Source organism: Mizuhopecten yessoensis, unplaced genomic scaffold (genome assembly GCF_002113885.1).
Source record: "Mizuhopecten yessoensis strain PY_sf001 unplaced genomic scaffold, ASM211388v2 scaffold8383, whole genome shotgun sequence".
Lineage (NCBI taxonomy): Eukaryota > Metazoa > Mollusca > Bivalvia > Pectinida > Pectinidae > Mizuhopecten > Mizuhopecten yessoensis.
Window position 1 is genome coordinate 129026 of NW_018407520.1, and position 17113 is coordinate 146138.

The following is a 17113-nucleotide window of genomic DNA, read 5'->3' on the forward strand; positions in this document are numbered from 1 at the left end:
AGACTTTGTTACAGTCACCCTAGACTTTGTTACAGGTCAACCTAGACTTTGTTACAGTCACCCTAGACTTTGCTATAGGTCACCCTAGACTTTGTTACAGGTCACCCTGGACTTTGTTACAGTCACCCTAGACTTTGTTACAGGTCACCCTAGAGTTTGTTACAGTCACCCTAGACTTTGTTACAGTCACCCTAGACTTTATTACAGTCACCCTAGACTTTGTTACAGGTCACCCTAGACTTTGTTACAGTCACCCTAGACTTTGTTACAGTCACCCTAGACTTTGTTACAGTCACCCTAGACTTTGTTACAGTCACCCTAGACTTTGTTACAGGTCACCCTAGACTTTGTTATAGATCACCCTAGACTTTGTTACAGGTCACCCTAGACTTTGTTACAGTCCCCCTAGACTTTTTTACAGGTCACCCTAGACTTTGTTATAGGTCACCCTAGACTTTGTTACAGGTCACCCTAGACTTTGTTACAGGTCACCCTAGACTTTGCTAGAGGTCACCCTACACTTTGTTACAGGTCACCCTAGACTTTGTTACAGGTCACCCTAGACTTTGTTATAGGTCACCCTAGACTTTGTTATAGATCACCCTAGACTTTGTTACAGGTCACCCTAGACTTTGTTACAGGTCACCCTAGACTTGGTTACAGGTCACCCTAGACTTTGTTACAGTCACCCTAGACTCTGTTACAGTCACCCTAGACTCTGTTACAGGTCACCCTAGATTTTGCTATAGGTCACCCTAGACTTCGTTACAGTCACCCTAGACTTTGGTACAGGGCACCCTAGAGTTTGTTACAGTCACCCTAGACTCTGTTACAGTCACCCTAGATTTTGTTACAGGTCACCCTAGACTTTGTTACAGGTCACCCTAGACTTTGTTACAGTCACCCTAGACTTTGTTACAGTCACCCTAGACTTTGTTACAGGTCACCCTAGACTTTGTTACAGGTCACTCTGTAAAGGATGACCTGCAATGGCGATAGCGCTGTCCAAGAACAGGTCACATCGCTCAATCATAATAACAAAACCCCAGGCAGCAGGTCCTACTTTAGCCAGATTACTTCTTAATCCAGCGATGAACGACCACAGGATTATTCCGCGCGCGACGATGTAAATCAACTGCCTCCTCAAGGGGCAATGTCTGATATTTCTAATCCCGGAAATTACGTCATACCCTACGGACTTCTGGGATACTATATTTTTTGTTATGAAAGGCAAATTTCATTATTACAGGATGGTGTTGAGAGATTTTTGGAGTTTCCAAGCAATAAAATGAGATAGACATTGTAGACATATACCCATAGATCGATGGTAAACTGGACATATATATCACAACTCTAGATACAGTATCCCCCATAACCAAACAGGTTGACTAGATTCGGAAGGCCAACTATGAGAAAAATCTTCTTCACAAAAACTAGATATAGCAATAGCATATCATGAACAATTATTTGGATCTCCATTCTGGAACACCATAAACGACGCTTCCTAATTATTTCATTATCAAGATGTTTCAGTTTATTTACAGAATAGTAATCACATAAACTAGTTTAACAACAAAAACGCCGAATTCAAGGAAAGTAAACTTGCAATCGATGTAACTTTTATGACGTCATAGCATTAATAACGTTAACAGTTTGGGTCATGAAATCTATAGCCGTTATGAATGTTTTTAGGATTCTTGTTGGATCTTTAAATGATTGAAAAAGCGTCACTTTTTTAAATATCTGGGAAGGTGCACAACCTAGTAAGTTGCAAATATGCGGATCTTATAAAACATGTTTTAACCAACTGGGGTTCCTTCCCTGAAAAAAGTAAAGAGTATACGGTTTTTTTATACTTACATAAAAAAATAATCTTCCCGGGTGGTATCTTTTGGATCATGATATATATATAAATTAAACAATTGGACTAGGAAAATATTAGAACAGCTAATTGTTTTCGGGAACAAGTAATTTATATGCTGACAATTTCCATCAGTATATGACATTTTGCGATTACGCTAGCAGTATAAAGTAAAAAGGAGAGACCCTGACATGTTTATGTTTTGACAATTATACATATTTCGGGATGATGATATCAACGTTTGTTTTAACGTTCCAAGGTGAGCCTTGATGTTTCATTTTTACTAACCCGTCTCTCTTTTTGAAGACATTATATTAATTGGATTTCATGGCGGATTTCGTCGATTAAGCAACATACGCTGATCCTTCCGGCACACATGGTCTTGCTCTCCTGATATTTTGTCCATGTTATATTTTCTTTTGATAATATTTTAACAAAATTTTATTGATTTTTTTACTTCTAATTACGTTTGTAAATTGGTTTTCACAGTGATTCGCGTATAAAGTAATTTTAAAAGGAAATCGCCTATTTGTTAACATTATTTCCGAATTTTCCAAATATTCAGACACGTCTTTACTTAATCTTGAGCTTGGATACACAAATATGTATTTATAGTGTGCAATTGAATATAATCTTGTTACGAGAAAAACATCCTCCTTACTTAATGTTAAAACCTTATCGATTACACAGAGGTGTCTGTCCTATAACAAAATGTCATGTTTCCATTATCAACTCGTGTTTTTACTGCAGTTCAAAACTACGAGGCACTTCCTGTTATTTACTGTATCGAGTTGCAGGTCGATATCTTGTAAAAGGGCTGGTTTTACCATGTTCACAGATCTACAGCCGGCCAGAGCAAGCATGGTCACTATATATCATCTATACATACACATCTGTTTTCTCGGTTTGACGCAGTAGCACTATTTTCATATATGTTGATGGATTACCTTGTGTCAGTTGTTATCAGATATATGTATTCAAAAAGGAAAAGATAAAGAGCACCACATCAATTTTGTATATGGTCACTTCAAGGCTAATTCCTGCTGAACAGGAAGTAACAACCCATTTTTAAACTCGATATTAAATAAGAAAGTTGGAATGATCGCATACAATGTAGAGTACATTTCACTACCTCAGGGTTGGATATGGTGTCGACACTTCCATGGTGGATTACATAATTAGAGAGCATGCCATTAGGCCGATCTGCCAGCTCGCACAATAAAACAGAAAAGTTTGGATGCCAACCAAATCTATCATTTCCAGTATTACATTAAATAGAGTGATTATCTTTCGATACCACTGCACTGCTATGATATGTATACGTTGACGTGTCAGTTACACAGACATCATTCATACAGTGTATATGTGCTGGCGTAGCGGCTAGTAATCGTACTTAGATCTACCATATGTGTTATCTATATATTGCAAACTACTGTAAACAATCGTAAAAACGGGGTGTTTGTAATAATAGCTTACATAATATCCACGGTAAGTTAACAATACTTTGACAACATTCGGTAGCGACAACATAACCATGTATAGCTATCCCATTGCAGTTCCAAGCTTAAAAAGCATACAGCTAGGAGCTGTACCATCATTTAAAAATAAATATATAGATGCATGCAAGATAATGATGATGATTATTATATATATAACATTTATATAGTGCCCAACATAATTTGCAAAATGACTCCAAGGCGCTTTACAACACATAAATAGTAGCATTCCTACAATTGGATATAGTAGATATATAAAGGCAAACAATTCAGCATTATACATCAGGTAACATACATTCATTTCTATAGGAGCCTACGTGCAAAGGTCGTTTTATGTGACCGGATAGAAAACTGTGATTTGTGTCATCAGATCCGTGCTGTCGCAAGGAGGCAAGTACATCAACATACCCTGCCTCCAACACACTTACACACAAGCATGTCTACATAACACACATCAAGAAACGTCCTGAAATTACCTTAGCTGCTAATAGGACGTTTTATCAAATAAAACCAAGCCAACCCTTGCTGTTGCGAGACGCTAAACCCCAGGCCACAAACACAATTAATTTCCCAGTCAAAGACCTGCAATGGTTTGTCCGCAATTAAGACGTACTTGAGCGATATCAACATTGTTTTTCATTGTTATTTCCGTTACAACTATTACATTGCATGTCAAATCGAACATTTAGTCCACATACTACCAATACAATATAATGAATTCCCGGATTATCCTTGTATGATCACATCGCTCCGGAAAAAAACAAGTGTTTTGTCTTTAAACAAGGTGTATGCATACAAAGGGTCCGTGCATGTTTGTACATGAGTGTTATTGTATTATTGATTGATTAATTTGGGTTGATTGGTTTATCTGGGTTCAACGTCCTATCAACATCTTAGGTTATTTAAAGATTTGCCTGTATGTGTGTTGTGTATTTGTGTCGAAAACATGGTATGTTGGTGTATTTGCCTCCTTATTGTAGCGCAGATCTGATAACGATTTTAATTGTGTTATCTAGCTGCAATACCATGCAGAAGGCCCCTAGCACAACATATCGCTCGGTTACATTAAACTGACAACACGTGTTGTCAATACCCTAAATGCTAAATATTGTATGTTAAGCAGTAATATACAAAAAAAATACATTTTTTAAGGTTTTTGGTATGTCCCGGCCTGGTAACAGAACCAGTGGCCTTCCTCACCTTGGCGAACGTTCAACACTAAAGCCAAAAATAAAAGGTAGTTAGAAGTAGAGAGAAATACAAAGAACCAAAACATTGCAATGGGTGCAGCAGATTTATTTTGGTCGCTTTTTTGTTCCCAAATAGAGGTAACAAAAGCAAACCCCCAGTTCTTCAGGGGATTCCCACATTAGCGACCTCTTACGATCATGCCGTTTGATAATTTAGAATACTGGCATTTTCTTTCCCGGATCTGCAGGGGTGCAATTTTTTATGTGACCGGTTAGAATACTGCTTTGGATGCTTTTGGCATATTTCAGGGAGTCAGCACTGAATTCGGGGCAGATGTGCGCTGTCACAAGGGTGCAAACACACCAACTTTCAGTCAAACTGTACAATGGTATATTTGTTGCATATTTTGGCAATGATAATATCCTACTTTTATTTAGATAACCACACGGGTATTTGTTTGTATTGTGAGGCATTGTGAGGCAGTGCTATGGCTTTGATTCCAATTCAACGTTTGGTATCGTCTGGTGGTGTACTATGTTGAATGGCTTCATAATGGTATCGCAAGGGAGCAAATACACCAACGTACGTTTCCAGTACACAAACAGGCATACATTACAGACATTGAGGATGGTTCTAAAATTGCCCGTGACGTTAAACCCAATAACACTCAAGCAAACCCATCTAAACTTGCCTCTGAAACACAGGAACAGCAAATCGACATGTATTTCTGTCGTGTTTGTTTCATGTTGATGTGTTCTGTTTTTAATGACCAGTTGCCTGCCACAAACATCGAAGATGAGATAAAAAAAAGTGAGCTGTGAAATTCGTTTTGAGATTTTCCAATTGCTGTGTACAAAACCTTAATTCGATTGTACTGATTTGTTACAGAAGCAGGATAATAGAAAAGCCTGCCTGTTTATTGAATTCATAAATGTTTAAATATTTGTGCAAAATTGTTACCCGTGACCTTGCTCTTTCCTATTCCCGTCCTAGGAATGAGTTATTTTACTGTCTGCAGAAAGCTCACGTCAGACGTAGCCCAGTAAGACATTAGACGTGAAACAAACAAGTTCATATTTGAATTTTTTATATAAACAAATCAATATTTCAATGAAACATAAAACTCATTTCATTTCAATGTTTTAGTTTGAGTTGGAATTCAATTAAGACTTATTTTGAAGAAAATATGGGGACAACTCATTTATTTTGAAGAAAATATGGGGAAAATACGACAAAATGAAACGCAAAAATACCTCGCTTATTGTCTTGAAAAGTTGTTCAATACGGTATTGAATGCCACGCTGATTTGTTCGAACTGCTTTAAAGGAATTTCGTTTCACAAAGGTGATATTGTATTGTCAAAAGTGAAACTATATTTGCCATTATTACCAGTTTGCTATTATCAGAGGTGATACATGTCAGAGAAAGTCTATATCATTACTACACTAACTGGTAGTATTGCTGTCCTAAGTACTCATTGCAATATTTAGGATTCTTATCTTTCTTTACTTCTTACTGCCTTTTATTTCCTAGTGCCTTGTTTGGCAATACCTCATTGTTGGCCTTAATGTTGAGCGTTCGCCCAGGTGAGGAAGGCAATGGAATCTGTCAGGCCGGAACATACCAAACTCCTTTAAAACGGTAGATGGCATTCCCTGCTTAACGTTCAGCATATAAGGGAACGCCAACAACTGATTCACCCTTTGTCATTTTAATGTAACCGGGCGTAATTCTGTGCTGGGTGCCTTTGGCATGGTATTTCATTGAGATAGTACTATAAAGTCGGCATCAGATCCGTGCTATCATAAGGAGGCAAGCACAAAAACATATCCTGTCTCCTGCATACACACGTAGAGGCACGTCCTTCAATAACCTTAGCTGTGAATAGGACGTTAAACTAAATTAAACCAAACCAGTGTAGATTGGCAAATCACCACTTTTATATCTGCCCAGTGAAACACTGTTTTATGTCGTTAATACATGTAAACGAAATCTTAATCTACTATAAAATATTATTTTGTCCCATCTACTGTTAAGATTACCATTGTTTAATGATAATATAGCATTCTTCCTTTCTTTTGATAATATCTATGATAGTTGAATTAATCTTCCTTTCTTTATTATGTACTGCAGAATGTTTAAAGAATCAACGTCGGTAAAAAACCACTGTAACAATCCATGTTATTTGATAGATATTTCAAACAAATTGGCAAAAAAACAAATAGAATATGCAGACTGAATTGGACCCTTTATTCCTTATTAAACAAACATGAGTATGAGTAAAATATTCATATTGCAATCAAAAACTGTAAGCCCACGTAGTAGGTGATGGTGTTTAAAAGTATTTTTTGTTATTAAATTAAACCAAGTATTCGTAAAACTCATTTACATACGCCCGGGGGGTTTTCACGTATCGTTTTCTGAGTAAGACCTGCGTTATAAAATAGACGTAACTGAGGCGCAGTCACACCTTGGGTAATTTACAAAAAAACGTCCACTACAGTTTAGTCGATATATTCTCAACGTCTGCTCTTAAAAAGCAAACATATATTCCGAATAAAAAGTCGACTGTAGATCAGTTAGAAAAAACTTTAAGCTTTTGTGTAAGCAACTGCTCTCCGATTCAGCGTGGACAAGGATACCGGTAATCGGAGACCTAAGTCACATTGATCATAAAGTGCTATACTGTGAGCGAACATGTCGAGCTTCTTCTATTAGGCGTATACAATTATCATCATGGAACAGACGGATGGGGATTGTATAACGTTTGTGATTGTATGGTGTTTCGTGTTCTGCACATTTTTGCCAAACAACCATTTAGGTGTAAAGAAATGGAGCACAGTTGTGATAAACACAAATTTTAACTTTCAGGAAACCAGTTTTTCACAATATATGCGTATGAAAAAATGCCTATGTGTCTATCTGCTTAACATTTCCTTAATGTTTATAATTGGAAGATGAGTTTATTAACGCTGTTGAAATCCCCAGGGGTTATATTGCCATCAACACCTATACAGACATACACTCCTACTGCAGTAGATACACCTCACTGAAATAGACGTCTGGAATGTCATAAAGCTATTAGAATGTTTTATCCCACGTTTGCCTTACAGCAAACAAATTCAAAGAAATATATGTTATACGAGAAAAAGGTTACTTACACCCCAATGGCCACTGTATACGCGGTACCGCGGTCGTGTAAAAACACACAGTTACATTAAATATAAATGTAAATGTAACGCTAAGCACGTAGAACTACGTTTCTGGCTTTAAATGGAAGAAAGGTATACTTGAAAACATATACAGCCGTTCTAACAAAATAATGTATAGGGTGAAACGAGTAAAATGTATGTACCACTTGTTGGTTAATTCAAAACAACGCTTCATACGGCTCTACGATAACTGCTGAAATGTCTGTCCAGGAGTAGAAATCGACAGGACATTGAACACAACAATTACACGTTAATGTCATAAAACAAGCGCTTCAGTTTCATTCTATACCATATTCTTTTTATGGTTATTTGTTTCTTAAGATATGTTTCAAACATTTTGCATTTTGCTTCGTGTACTGGTTAAAGTTCAAATTGTTAAGAATCTACAGAATGAATGGAATGCCCTTTGAACGTGAATTTCAGCTCACTAAGGCGTGGAAGAAAAAAGCAGGATAACATGCAATTGTTGCGGTGTATGCAAATTGTACGTACATTTACTGGAGGTCAATTAAGCTATATGTATAACCGAATACAAATGGGATTGAAAATGTTTCAGAATATACAGATTGTGGTATTCTTCAGAAATATTTAACATGTATGAATATACGGTATTGCAAAGTCATTTACTATTTCGGGTGATGAAATAATCAATTCATAATATTCTAGTAATGATCTTATTCACTTTCAATGAGTTGTGTAGTCAACTATTTTATCTTATTCAGCTTATAGCTCGTATCAAAGGTCGGACACCGCAAGGTTCCGTAGGCGATTTGCTGTTTTGAATTTCCATTAATGTCATTGTAAGATATATAAAATGTACTGTCCTAATATTTGCTAGAGTCATGTTCCTCTATGTATGTAATGTATGAGTGCTGCGTGTAAGTGTGCTGAAGGCAGGGTATACTGATGTACCTGCCTCCTTGCGATGGCGCGGATCTGATGCCGACTTTATAGTGCACCCTCAATGAAATACCATGCTAACGGCATCAAGCATAGTATTCATACCGATCACATTGTACTGACAATGGATGAACCAGTTGTTGACATTTCCCTAGATGCTTAACGTGAAAAAGCGAAAAACTACTACCATTGTAAACGATTTTCGTATTTTCTGGTCTGGGAACAGAACCATTGCCTACGCATCTTTGGGAAACGCTCAAACATTGGGGCCAAACGCGAGGTAAGGATAAATAGATAAAATAAATAGTTCCCACATGTTCCAATGGGGGCAGCAGGTCCATTGTGGTTTCGTCAATGGGGGCAGCAGATCAATTGCGGTTTAGTCCTCTTAGCGGTCGACCCCTCGATTCCGCGTGGGCTCTTTACGACTTACGACACGAGGTTGGATGCAGCAGGCCTATTGTTTCCCCGATCCTTCACGGGATGAACCTGTCGAATCTAGGTACCAATATGTTGTAAATAATATTGGAACAATTCCAGAGCAGCCTTAAAGATGCTTTCTAATTTAAACCATACAAGAATGATCAACTGATTCATTTCTCAAGTATTAACATTCCATTAACTCAATTAACTTAATTTACCAAAACCACATAGGTGTCTACGACTTATATACTTAATAGGTATAATTTCTTTTGAGCAAAGCCACAAAGATCTTCCGAGAATAGTTGATTCTCCTTAATAACATAAATAGTGTAGTTAAACTTGTATACGACTTTTAAGTGTGGTTATGTGATACGGGAAAACAGAGCGAAATACCGAAACCAAACGTTAAAAGTTGAAAAGTATTTATACAATTTGGAAGGAGTCAAAATTGTAACTGGTGCCATTCCTCTTTGACATTCCCACTTTATCATAATAGAAAAGCACAATACTGCTGTAAGATAAACTGTCCTACCAAACTCTTTGGAGGTTCATTCAATTTCGGTTTACAGTTTCGTTGTATGATTTGCATTTCTATAACCCAGTGCTTTCTTCAAATATATCCTATATGTATGGAACATCAGTCAGTGCTATACTACTGCCATACCATTAGCGTTTTACATAAGTAAGGAGATTGATTGATATACTCGGATCTTTACATCATGTATGTTAACAGTACAACCTGATTATACTGACAAAGTGAGGTTTAAACAATTCATATAACGATTCAAAATGTATTTCAATTGGATTTAAATTACTGTTATTTACTCGAGCATCTGTGTAAATCTTTCAGAGTAATGGTGGTCTCGGAAAGCTCCACGAGCTCACTGTCGTAATCATATATTAATTTCATTGATCACATTTCTAAGCTTTATCTCAATAGTTTTATCGTTAATCAAGTGCAGCGAATAAATGCGCTGATATTTTGATAAACAATTGTTGTAACACATAGGTCAGCAAAATATAGCCAAAGGATATACCGTACACAGAAGCCCAGGATACAAAGCATTAAAGTCAGTAGGTTTGGATACAGCCTGCTGCGGAACCTACAGAGAAGGCCAGTTTGAATCAACGACAAATCTTCCTAAGTGTTGAGAGGTGGAATTTATCATGTTCTATAGCATTTTCGACTAGAATCTGAATGCATGTGGCATCCATTTCTTCACTACGTCCTGCTTTATATAAAGTTTGAATAGTACCATTAAGTCATCAATATTTCACTCGGTACTGGTAAAGTCGGAATGCATTAGCCGAAGTTCCGTTCCGTTCGTACGCCTGTTCTAGGCCTATTTAACTGAAAGTCGTCTTATTTTGTACTCGGTACGAGTTATAGCAGTATGTTGGGGATATAAACACGCTATATGTATTATAAATAAATGCATGTTCACTAAGCTAAGAATTGGTAAAACGTCGATACGTACTGAAATAAATGGGAAAATATACGTCAGATGTACATTTGTTAAACAATTTCGTAACGTTAGCAATACTGTATTCAGCACAGGTAATGAAGCGGTGCTGCTTAGTGACGAATAATGTTTATTCCTTAACTAAGGGGCAACAATGGTTTTACATTTACAGCGTAATTGGTTCTTAATGATGGAGAAAATCGGTACGACTAGAACGTCAGAGTTAAGTCACTTAAGTCAACGAGAGATATTCGAACACCTGACTTGAGAACGTAGTTCTATGCTGTAGAGAGCATTTTCTTTCTTCACTTAGAAAGAGAGCTATGAACTTAACCAGACAACTTTTTGATAGACATAAAACGGTGCTAGAATATACTTTTTGGAAGGTATTTCTTTACGAGATCGTCTATCAATAGTAATCCATTTTATATAACAAACATAAAGGATCCTGAAAAAACGCTTAACATCCGGACAGTGAAAACACAAACCAAGCAAACATTTCATAGATTTAGAACGTGACCAAATAAAATCAGCGATTGAAACCCAGGAAATCTTTAACGACGTCAATTAAAATAACCAAGGGCATTAGAATACGAAACTCGGCGCTTTTATCAAAAAGAACCAAATCGATTCATTCCTGTTGTTTCCCGACTACCTCATCAGAAATTAACTACCAATAAACTTGCTTGGCCTGTTGTTGATGTTGCAGCCTGTTCGTATGCCTGAGAAATCATTACATTTTATATACTATAAATGCAACAAAATCCACTGTGTTAATTAGTAGCCTGACAGCGCAAGCAGTATGTTTAACGGTGTTTAAGAATGAGGCTCTCCTAACTGCGGCCCTAGGTTGCATTGCGAGACATGTGATTCGTAATGTCAGCTGACATATGTTCATTAATGTATAACATTAAACTCTATTTCGCCTTCAGATTTACGATGGTCTTTTGAAGGCAAGACATGGTATAAATATGTTTACACATTATTAAGTATAAAGAACACTGCTGCTGTTCTACATTAGACGTGAAGAGAGCACTAACACTACAAAACGAATTTGATTTTTTCCCCCTGTATAAGATTACTTCAGATGTTCCAGATTTTATGCCGAAGAACGGATCGGTTTAAAAAACCTCACCAACATTTCGAACGTTATTGAATAATTAAAACGAATCAGCCACTGCGGTATATATTGCAGTAGGTATGTTCCTTGCACTTGGTAAAATAATTTCAGTTCTTCTGCAGTAAAGAGGAATCGTATTCAGCATTAGGTTTCAAATACGTTGCCTTACATTCAACCCTGATTCCATTCTCTCGGACTATTGATCGTTTCAGATGATTGAAGTTTCGTAAAACAAATAAAATATGTGAAAATCTGATAAAAGGTATGACTGCGATAAGGGGATCCTTAACATTTCTTTATCATCTAGTGAAAACAAATGTTTCTATTTACATTATTTTGTAAATTGTCTTTTTATTTTGGGACAGTCTTGATAATGTTTTTGCAGTCAATTTTATGTACATATTTGAACTAAATAACTCTAAAACATATGTTCTTTTCTATGGAAGCTAAGGACTAAACCCAATGTGTCGTTTGTCCTGTGGTACTACCTGTCTGGAGCGCGAATGTAATACTTTGATATCGAGACGTTTCACTTTTTTAAAATTTTAATGTCACACTTGTCTAAAATAAACTTAAAGTTTTTGTTTGATGTGTTCATTTTTGTAAATGTCTCTTTTTACCGTGTTGTTTGGCCCTAAATGACTTACATTGGCAATGGGCCGTTAAACAATACAACAATAAAACAATAACATACCCTGCTTGTAGGCTTGTTTATATGCATGTATGTACAAACTATAGGTTGTTTCTTTTTGCATATATCTTTGTAAGTTTGCTTAAAATAATTACATATTAATTATTTGTATTTTTTATCCTTACGTATCTCTGTCCATGCGGACTTTTTCTTGCCATTGTCGCATTTACTTGCCCAGAGCATTTCAAACCCATTGTCCCATACCTAGCCGTATCACGTCAGGTGCGACTTTGTACATTGGTTTGTTTTTAGTGGGTTTTACAGCTAAAGTCCTTTTAGGACATGTCTCCATGTTTATAATATTTGCGTGCATGCGTGTATATGTGCTGAAATTGGTGATTATGACTCCTTGTGATAGCTTGGATCTGTGACCGGCTTTATAGTGCTACCTCACTAAAACCTTTGCCGAGTGCACGGAGCACATCATTTATACTTACACATTAGATTATTGTGAATTAATTCGTTAGTCTATTGATTTGATATTTATATACGTGCAAGTGTGTGTTGATGTAGAATATGTCAGTGATATATCAAGTAATGATTTATTATATATTCATAAGCATACACAGAAGTTTTTACATTGTTTCTGTTGATATGTATAGTTAGATTCAAGACAAAATTATAAAACTTGACAATATCTATGAAACAAAATTACGCACGCGAATTTGTTATGTTATAATAAAAAAACTATGAAAAACGAACTAGTTCCCAGGTTTCTATGTTGTTCTTTTCAATGCAACCGATCAAATGTAATACATGTACACCATGGCCATTGAGCGATCAAGGAACATCTCCATCAATATGTGCAGCAGGCATCATTGGAATTAAAAGTTGTTCTAAAATGATTTAATGGAATTAAATAAATATATTGCTTTAACAGACAATAGATCTAGTAATGCATTAGATACATCTGGATAAAATAACGAATACCAATTTAAAAGAAATCATATATCATAGACCACAATTAGCTGTGTTTTAGTCAAACAGATTTATATCTTTTGGTCGATGTTCAGTGGAGTCAGGACCATCCCACAGACATGTTGATGTATTAATGGATACCGTTTCAGCAAAGTTGTAGCAATCCATTATAAGGAAGAAGTTTAACAAATAAGTTGTAGTCAATTACAAAGGTGTCTCCTACAGGGATGTTAATCACATGTCGTGCGGTCCTCTTTTTTAATCCACTCAACGGTTTCTCGACAAAACAATGGTTATTTATAATTAGATTGTCACCGGAAACTTTCCTGGCCCTGTTCAGTAGGCTTAACTAATTATAGACAGATTATCTGATGACGAAAAATCCACAGTTTACTTCCTGTTTAAAGTTGAATGACGCTAATCATCACAAGGTGCCTGACGAGGAATACATTAAGTTTGTTCCAGTTACATATCTTTTCTGTAGTGAGGTCTCTGTGACGTTTACAGGATTGTGTTTGTTTTTAGTTCAACGTCCTTACAACAGTAAGAAGGAACCAATTAAGACAAGTGGCTAGGTAAACACCATCGTTAAGATTATGAACGTAAGAAAAAGACAATATGAATATCCTGCCGTTATCGGATATTTGTAACGAGGTCTTTGTGACAGATTACAGACGTGTGTTAAGAGGTCTGTCATTAACATGGTATATATGACACGAGGTCTTTGTGTCGTTTAAAGGATTTGGTTTTATATTGTTTAATGCCCTATTAACAGCTGGTCATTTAAGGACGTGCCTCCGTTCATTTGCGTATGTGTGTGCTGGAGAGAGGGTATATTGGTGCACTTGCTTCCTTGTGATAGGGCGGAGATGATGCCGGCTTTAAAGTGCTATCTCACTGAAATGCCATGCCAAAGGCACCCATCACAACATTCCGTCTGGTTACTTTATAATGGCAACAGGTTATCGTGTTGTCGCTATTTCCCTTAATGCTGAACGTTAAGCAGGGAATAACAATCTACATAGGTGATCTACGTAGCCAAGACCAGTTTCCTATTTAACGTCTTCGCAACCAGTAACAGTCTGTGGAAAAAGGTGCCCAGTGAGGCACCAACGTGAAAAAACAGCTGGGAAATACAAAAAGAAAAATCGTTCCGAAATGATGGCCCAGGGACAGTAGACATTTTCATCAATATCCCCTAACAGTATACACAGGATACCAAACACACCTCAATTATTACAAAAACTGCGAACACAAATCTGCAAATGTAAACTATTAGTAAAAATATTAATATAAACTGATAGACAGATAACTTATAATTCATCAGAAAGTATGTGTGTCAATACAACTGTCATTGCATACGTATGTGTCATTTCGAGTTCATGTGCTAATCCAAGTGTCAACAGGAAATGTGTATAATATATATAATTGCCAATTCAAGTTTTAAAACGTGTAAATGACAATACGAGAAAACGGTTTATGAGGAAACACACTGTGCATGTTATATAGGTACTCACCGCTATATTGTACATAATAAAGGATATATTGTACATAATATCTTCCGAGAGGGCTCATAGTGAATACCTCACATCTGACACCACGAGCTTATTGTGGTGTGAAATGTGCAAATTTGTTACAATTAAGATCTAAAAAGATATAAAGCACCTAATTGTAAGATCATGTTTATCATACTCTAGTGTATGATTATATTTATCATTTACCACTCTGTTCTGACGTCAATAGCATTTCATAATTATGACGTAACAGTTAAAAACATGTGAAGGAATAAAGTGAATATGATTCTACCAGGAATGCAATGAACTGTTACAAAATGATTTCACAATTGCTTTTTGTTTCCTAACGAATCGCTTATTTCTGAAGTGGCAGAATATTTCAGTAAATATTTTGATTCCCATATCAAAATCGGCAATCTAATTAAGATCGCAATTAGCACACGTATCTGGTTGTGAATAAGGCATTTATGACAATTTCAAACCAATATAAGCACGAAAAGTTTTGACTGTAAATTCTGATATATAAAACAAGCATGATGTGACATCAAGCTTTCGTGGGGCTTATTTCGTCTTCATATTCTTCAACGTTCAAATCGTTCCTATGCGTTAAACACGTACTTCTAGGGACATTGTACTCATAGGGAAATATGGACTATCGGGAATAGTGTAATCAAATGTAAAAACTGGAAACTTTGTAATTAGATAAACTATGGCAAACCAGGAACTTTGTACTTGAATAACCTAAAGAGACTTGGAACATTGAACGCAAATATACTTAAGCAACTGGAAACATTATACTCGAATATACTTGAGCAACTGGGAATATTATACTGGAATACTTAAGCAGCTTGGAACATTGTACTCGAATATACTTGAGCAACTGGGAATATTATACTCAATTAACGTTAAGCAACTGGGAACATTGTACTCGAATAACCTTCAGCAACTGGGAACATTGTACTCAAATAACCTTAAGCAACTGAGAACATTGTCCTCAATTAACCTTAAGCAACTGGGAATATTATACACAATTAACCTTAAGCAACGGCGAGCATTGTACTCAAATAACCTTAAGCAACTGCGAACATTGTACTCAAATAACCTTAAGCAACTGCGAACATTGTACTCAAATAACCTTAAGCAACTTGGAACATTGTACTCAAATAAACCTTAATCAACTTGGAACATTGAACGCAAATATACTTAAGCAACTGGAAACATTATACTCGAATATACTTGAGCAACTGGGAATATTATACTCGAATACTTAAGCAGCTTGGAACATTGTACTCGAATATACTTGAGCAACTGGGAATATTATACTCAATTAACGTTAAGCAACTGGGAACATTGTACTCGAATAACCTTCAGCAACTGGGAACATTGTACTCAAATAACCTTAAGCAACTTGGAACATTGAACGCAAATATACCTAATCAACTGGGAACATTGTACTCGAATACACTTAAGCAACTTGATCACTGTGCTCAAATATACTTAAGCAACTGGGAACATTGAACTCAAATAACCTTAAGCAACTAAGATTTTTGTACTCAAACATAGGTTGCCCGGAACACAGTTCGCCGATTGTACGCTACACGAAAAAGATATATACATGATATATAAACAAAGGCCACCGGGATAATAGTTCTTAGAACACAGTATATTATCCTTAACATTGCATTCAAACAATCGTAGGCTACCGAGGAATATTGTACTCGGGTAAACATAAGGAACATTGAAGTTGGATTCCCGGGGACATTATATTCAAACTTAAATGACCAGGAGACATTGCGCTGAGAATAAGGCTGTCATGAACATTGTACTCAGACAAGGTTAAAGGAACATTGTACCTAAACACTGTTTAGTGTCCAGTTGAGGTTGTATCGACTAGTGTTACAATACAGCGAAACCACAGAGAAAGCATTGCATATGTTTAAATGAGAAAATAGACATGTTTTTATATCTAGTTTTCACTTACCTGTGTTGGCCCCATGCCAGCGGAACTGCCGCTAACACTACAAGAAGGTTTGATAGTTGTGTCATCGTGAGCACGCGAATCAAATGTCACTTGCTAGCTCCAAAGTTCCACAATACTGGATAACGACTTCATCACCCTAATATACCCACTCAATCCCCTTTCAGCATCATCCGTCAATCATTGGCAATTATCAAACACGTGACTGCGGAAGCCCCGCCTTTAACGGAACTAGACTGACCGGCCGTGGCTGCTATGGGCGGATTTTGTACACTGCTAGGTAAGTAAGTGCTGCAAGCCGTATAATAATTACAAGTGCTGGCTAATGATCGGGCTGGGAACCATA

At 36.6% G+C, this 17113-nt stretch overlaps 1 protein-coding gene across 1 annotated transcript in view; it reads right to left on the bottom strand.

Annotated features, from left to right (window-relative positions):
- The window catches only part of LOC110455811 (feeding circuit activating peptides-like), a 56020-nt gene extending 39116 nt beyond the window's left edge, over window positions 1-16904 (bottom strand). The window contains exon 1 of the mRNA XM_021506195.1: window positions 16771-16904. Within this exon, the coding sequence (XP_021361870.1) occupies window positions 16771-16835 (65 nt within the window). The 5' untranslated portion in view covers window positions 16836-16904. The remainder of the gene's footprint in view (window positions 1-16770) is intronic.
- Window positions 16905-17113: the final 209 nt, after the last annotated feature.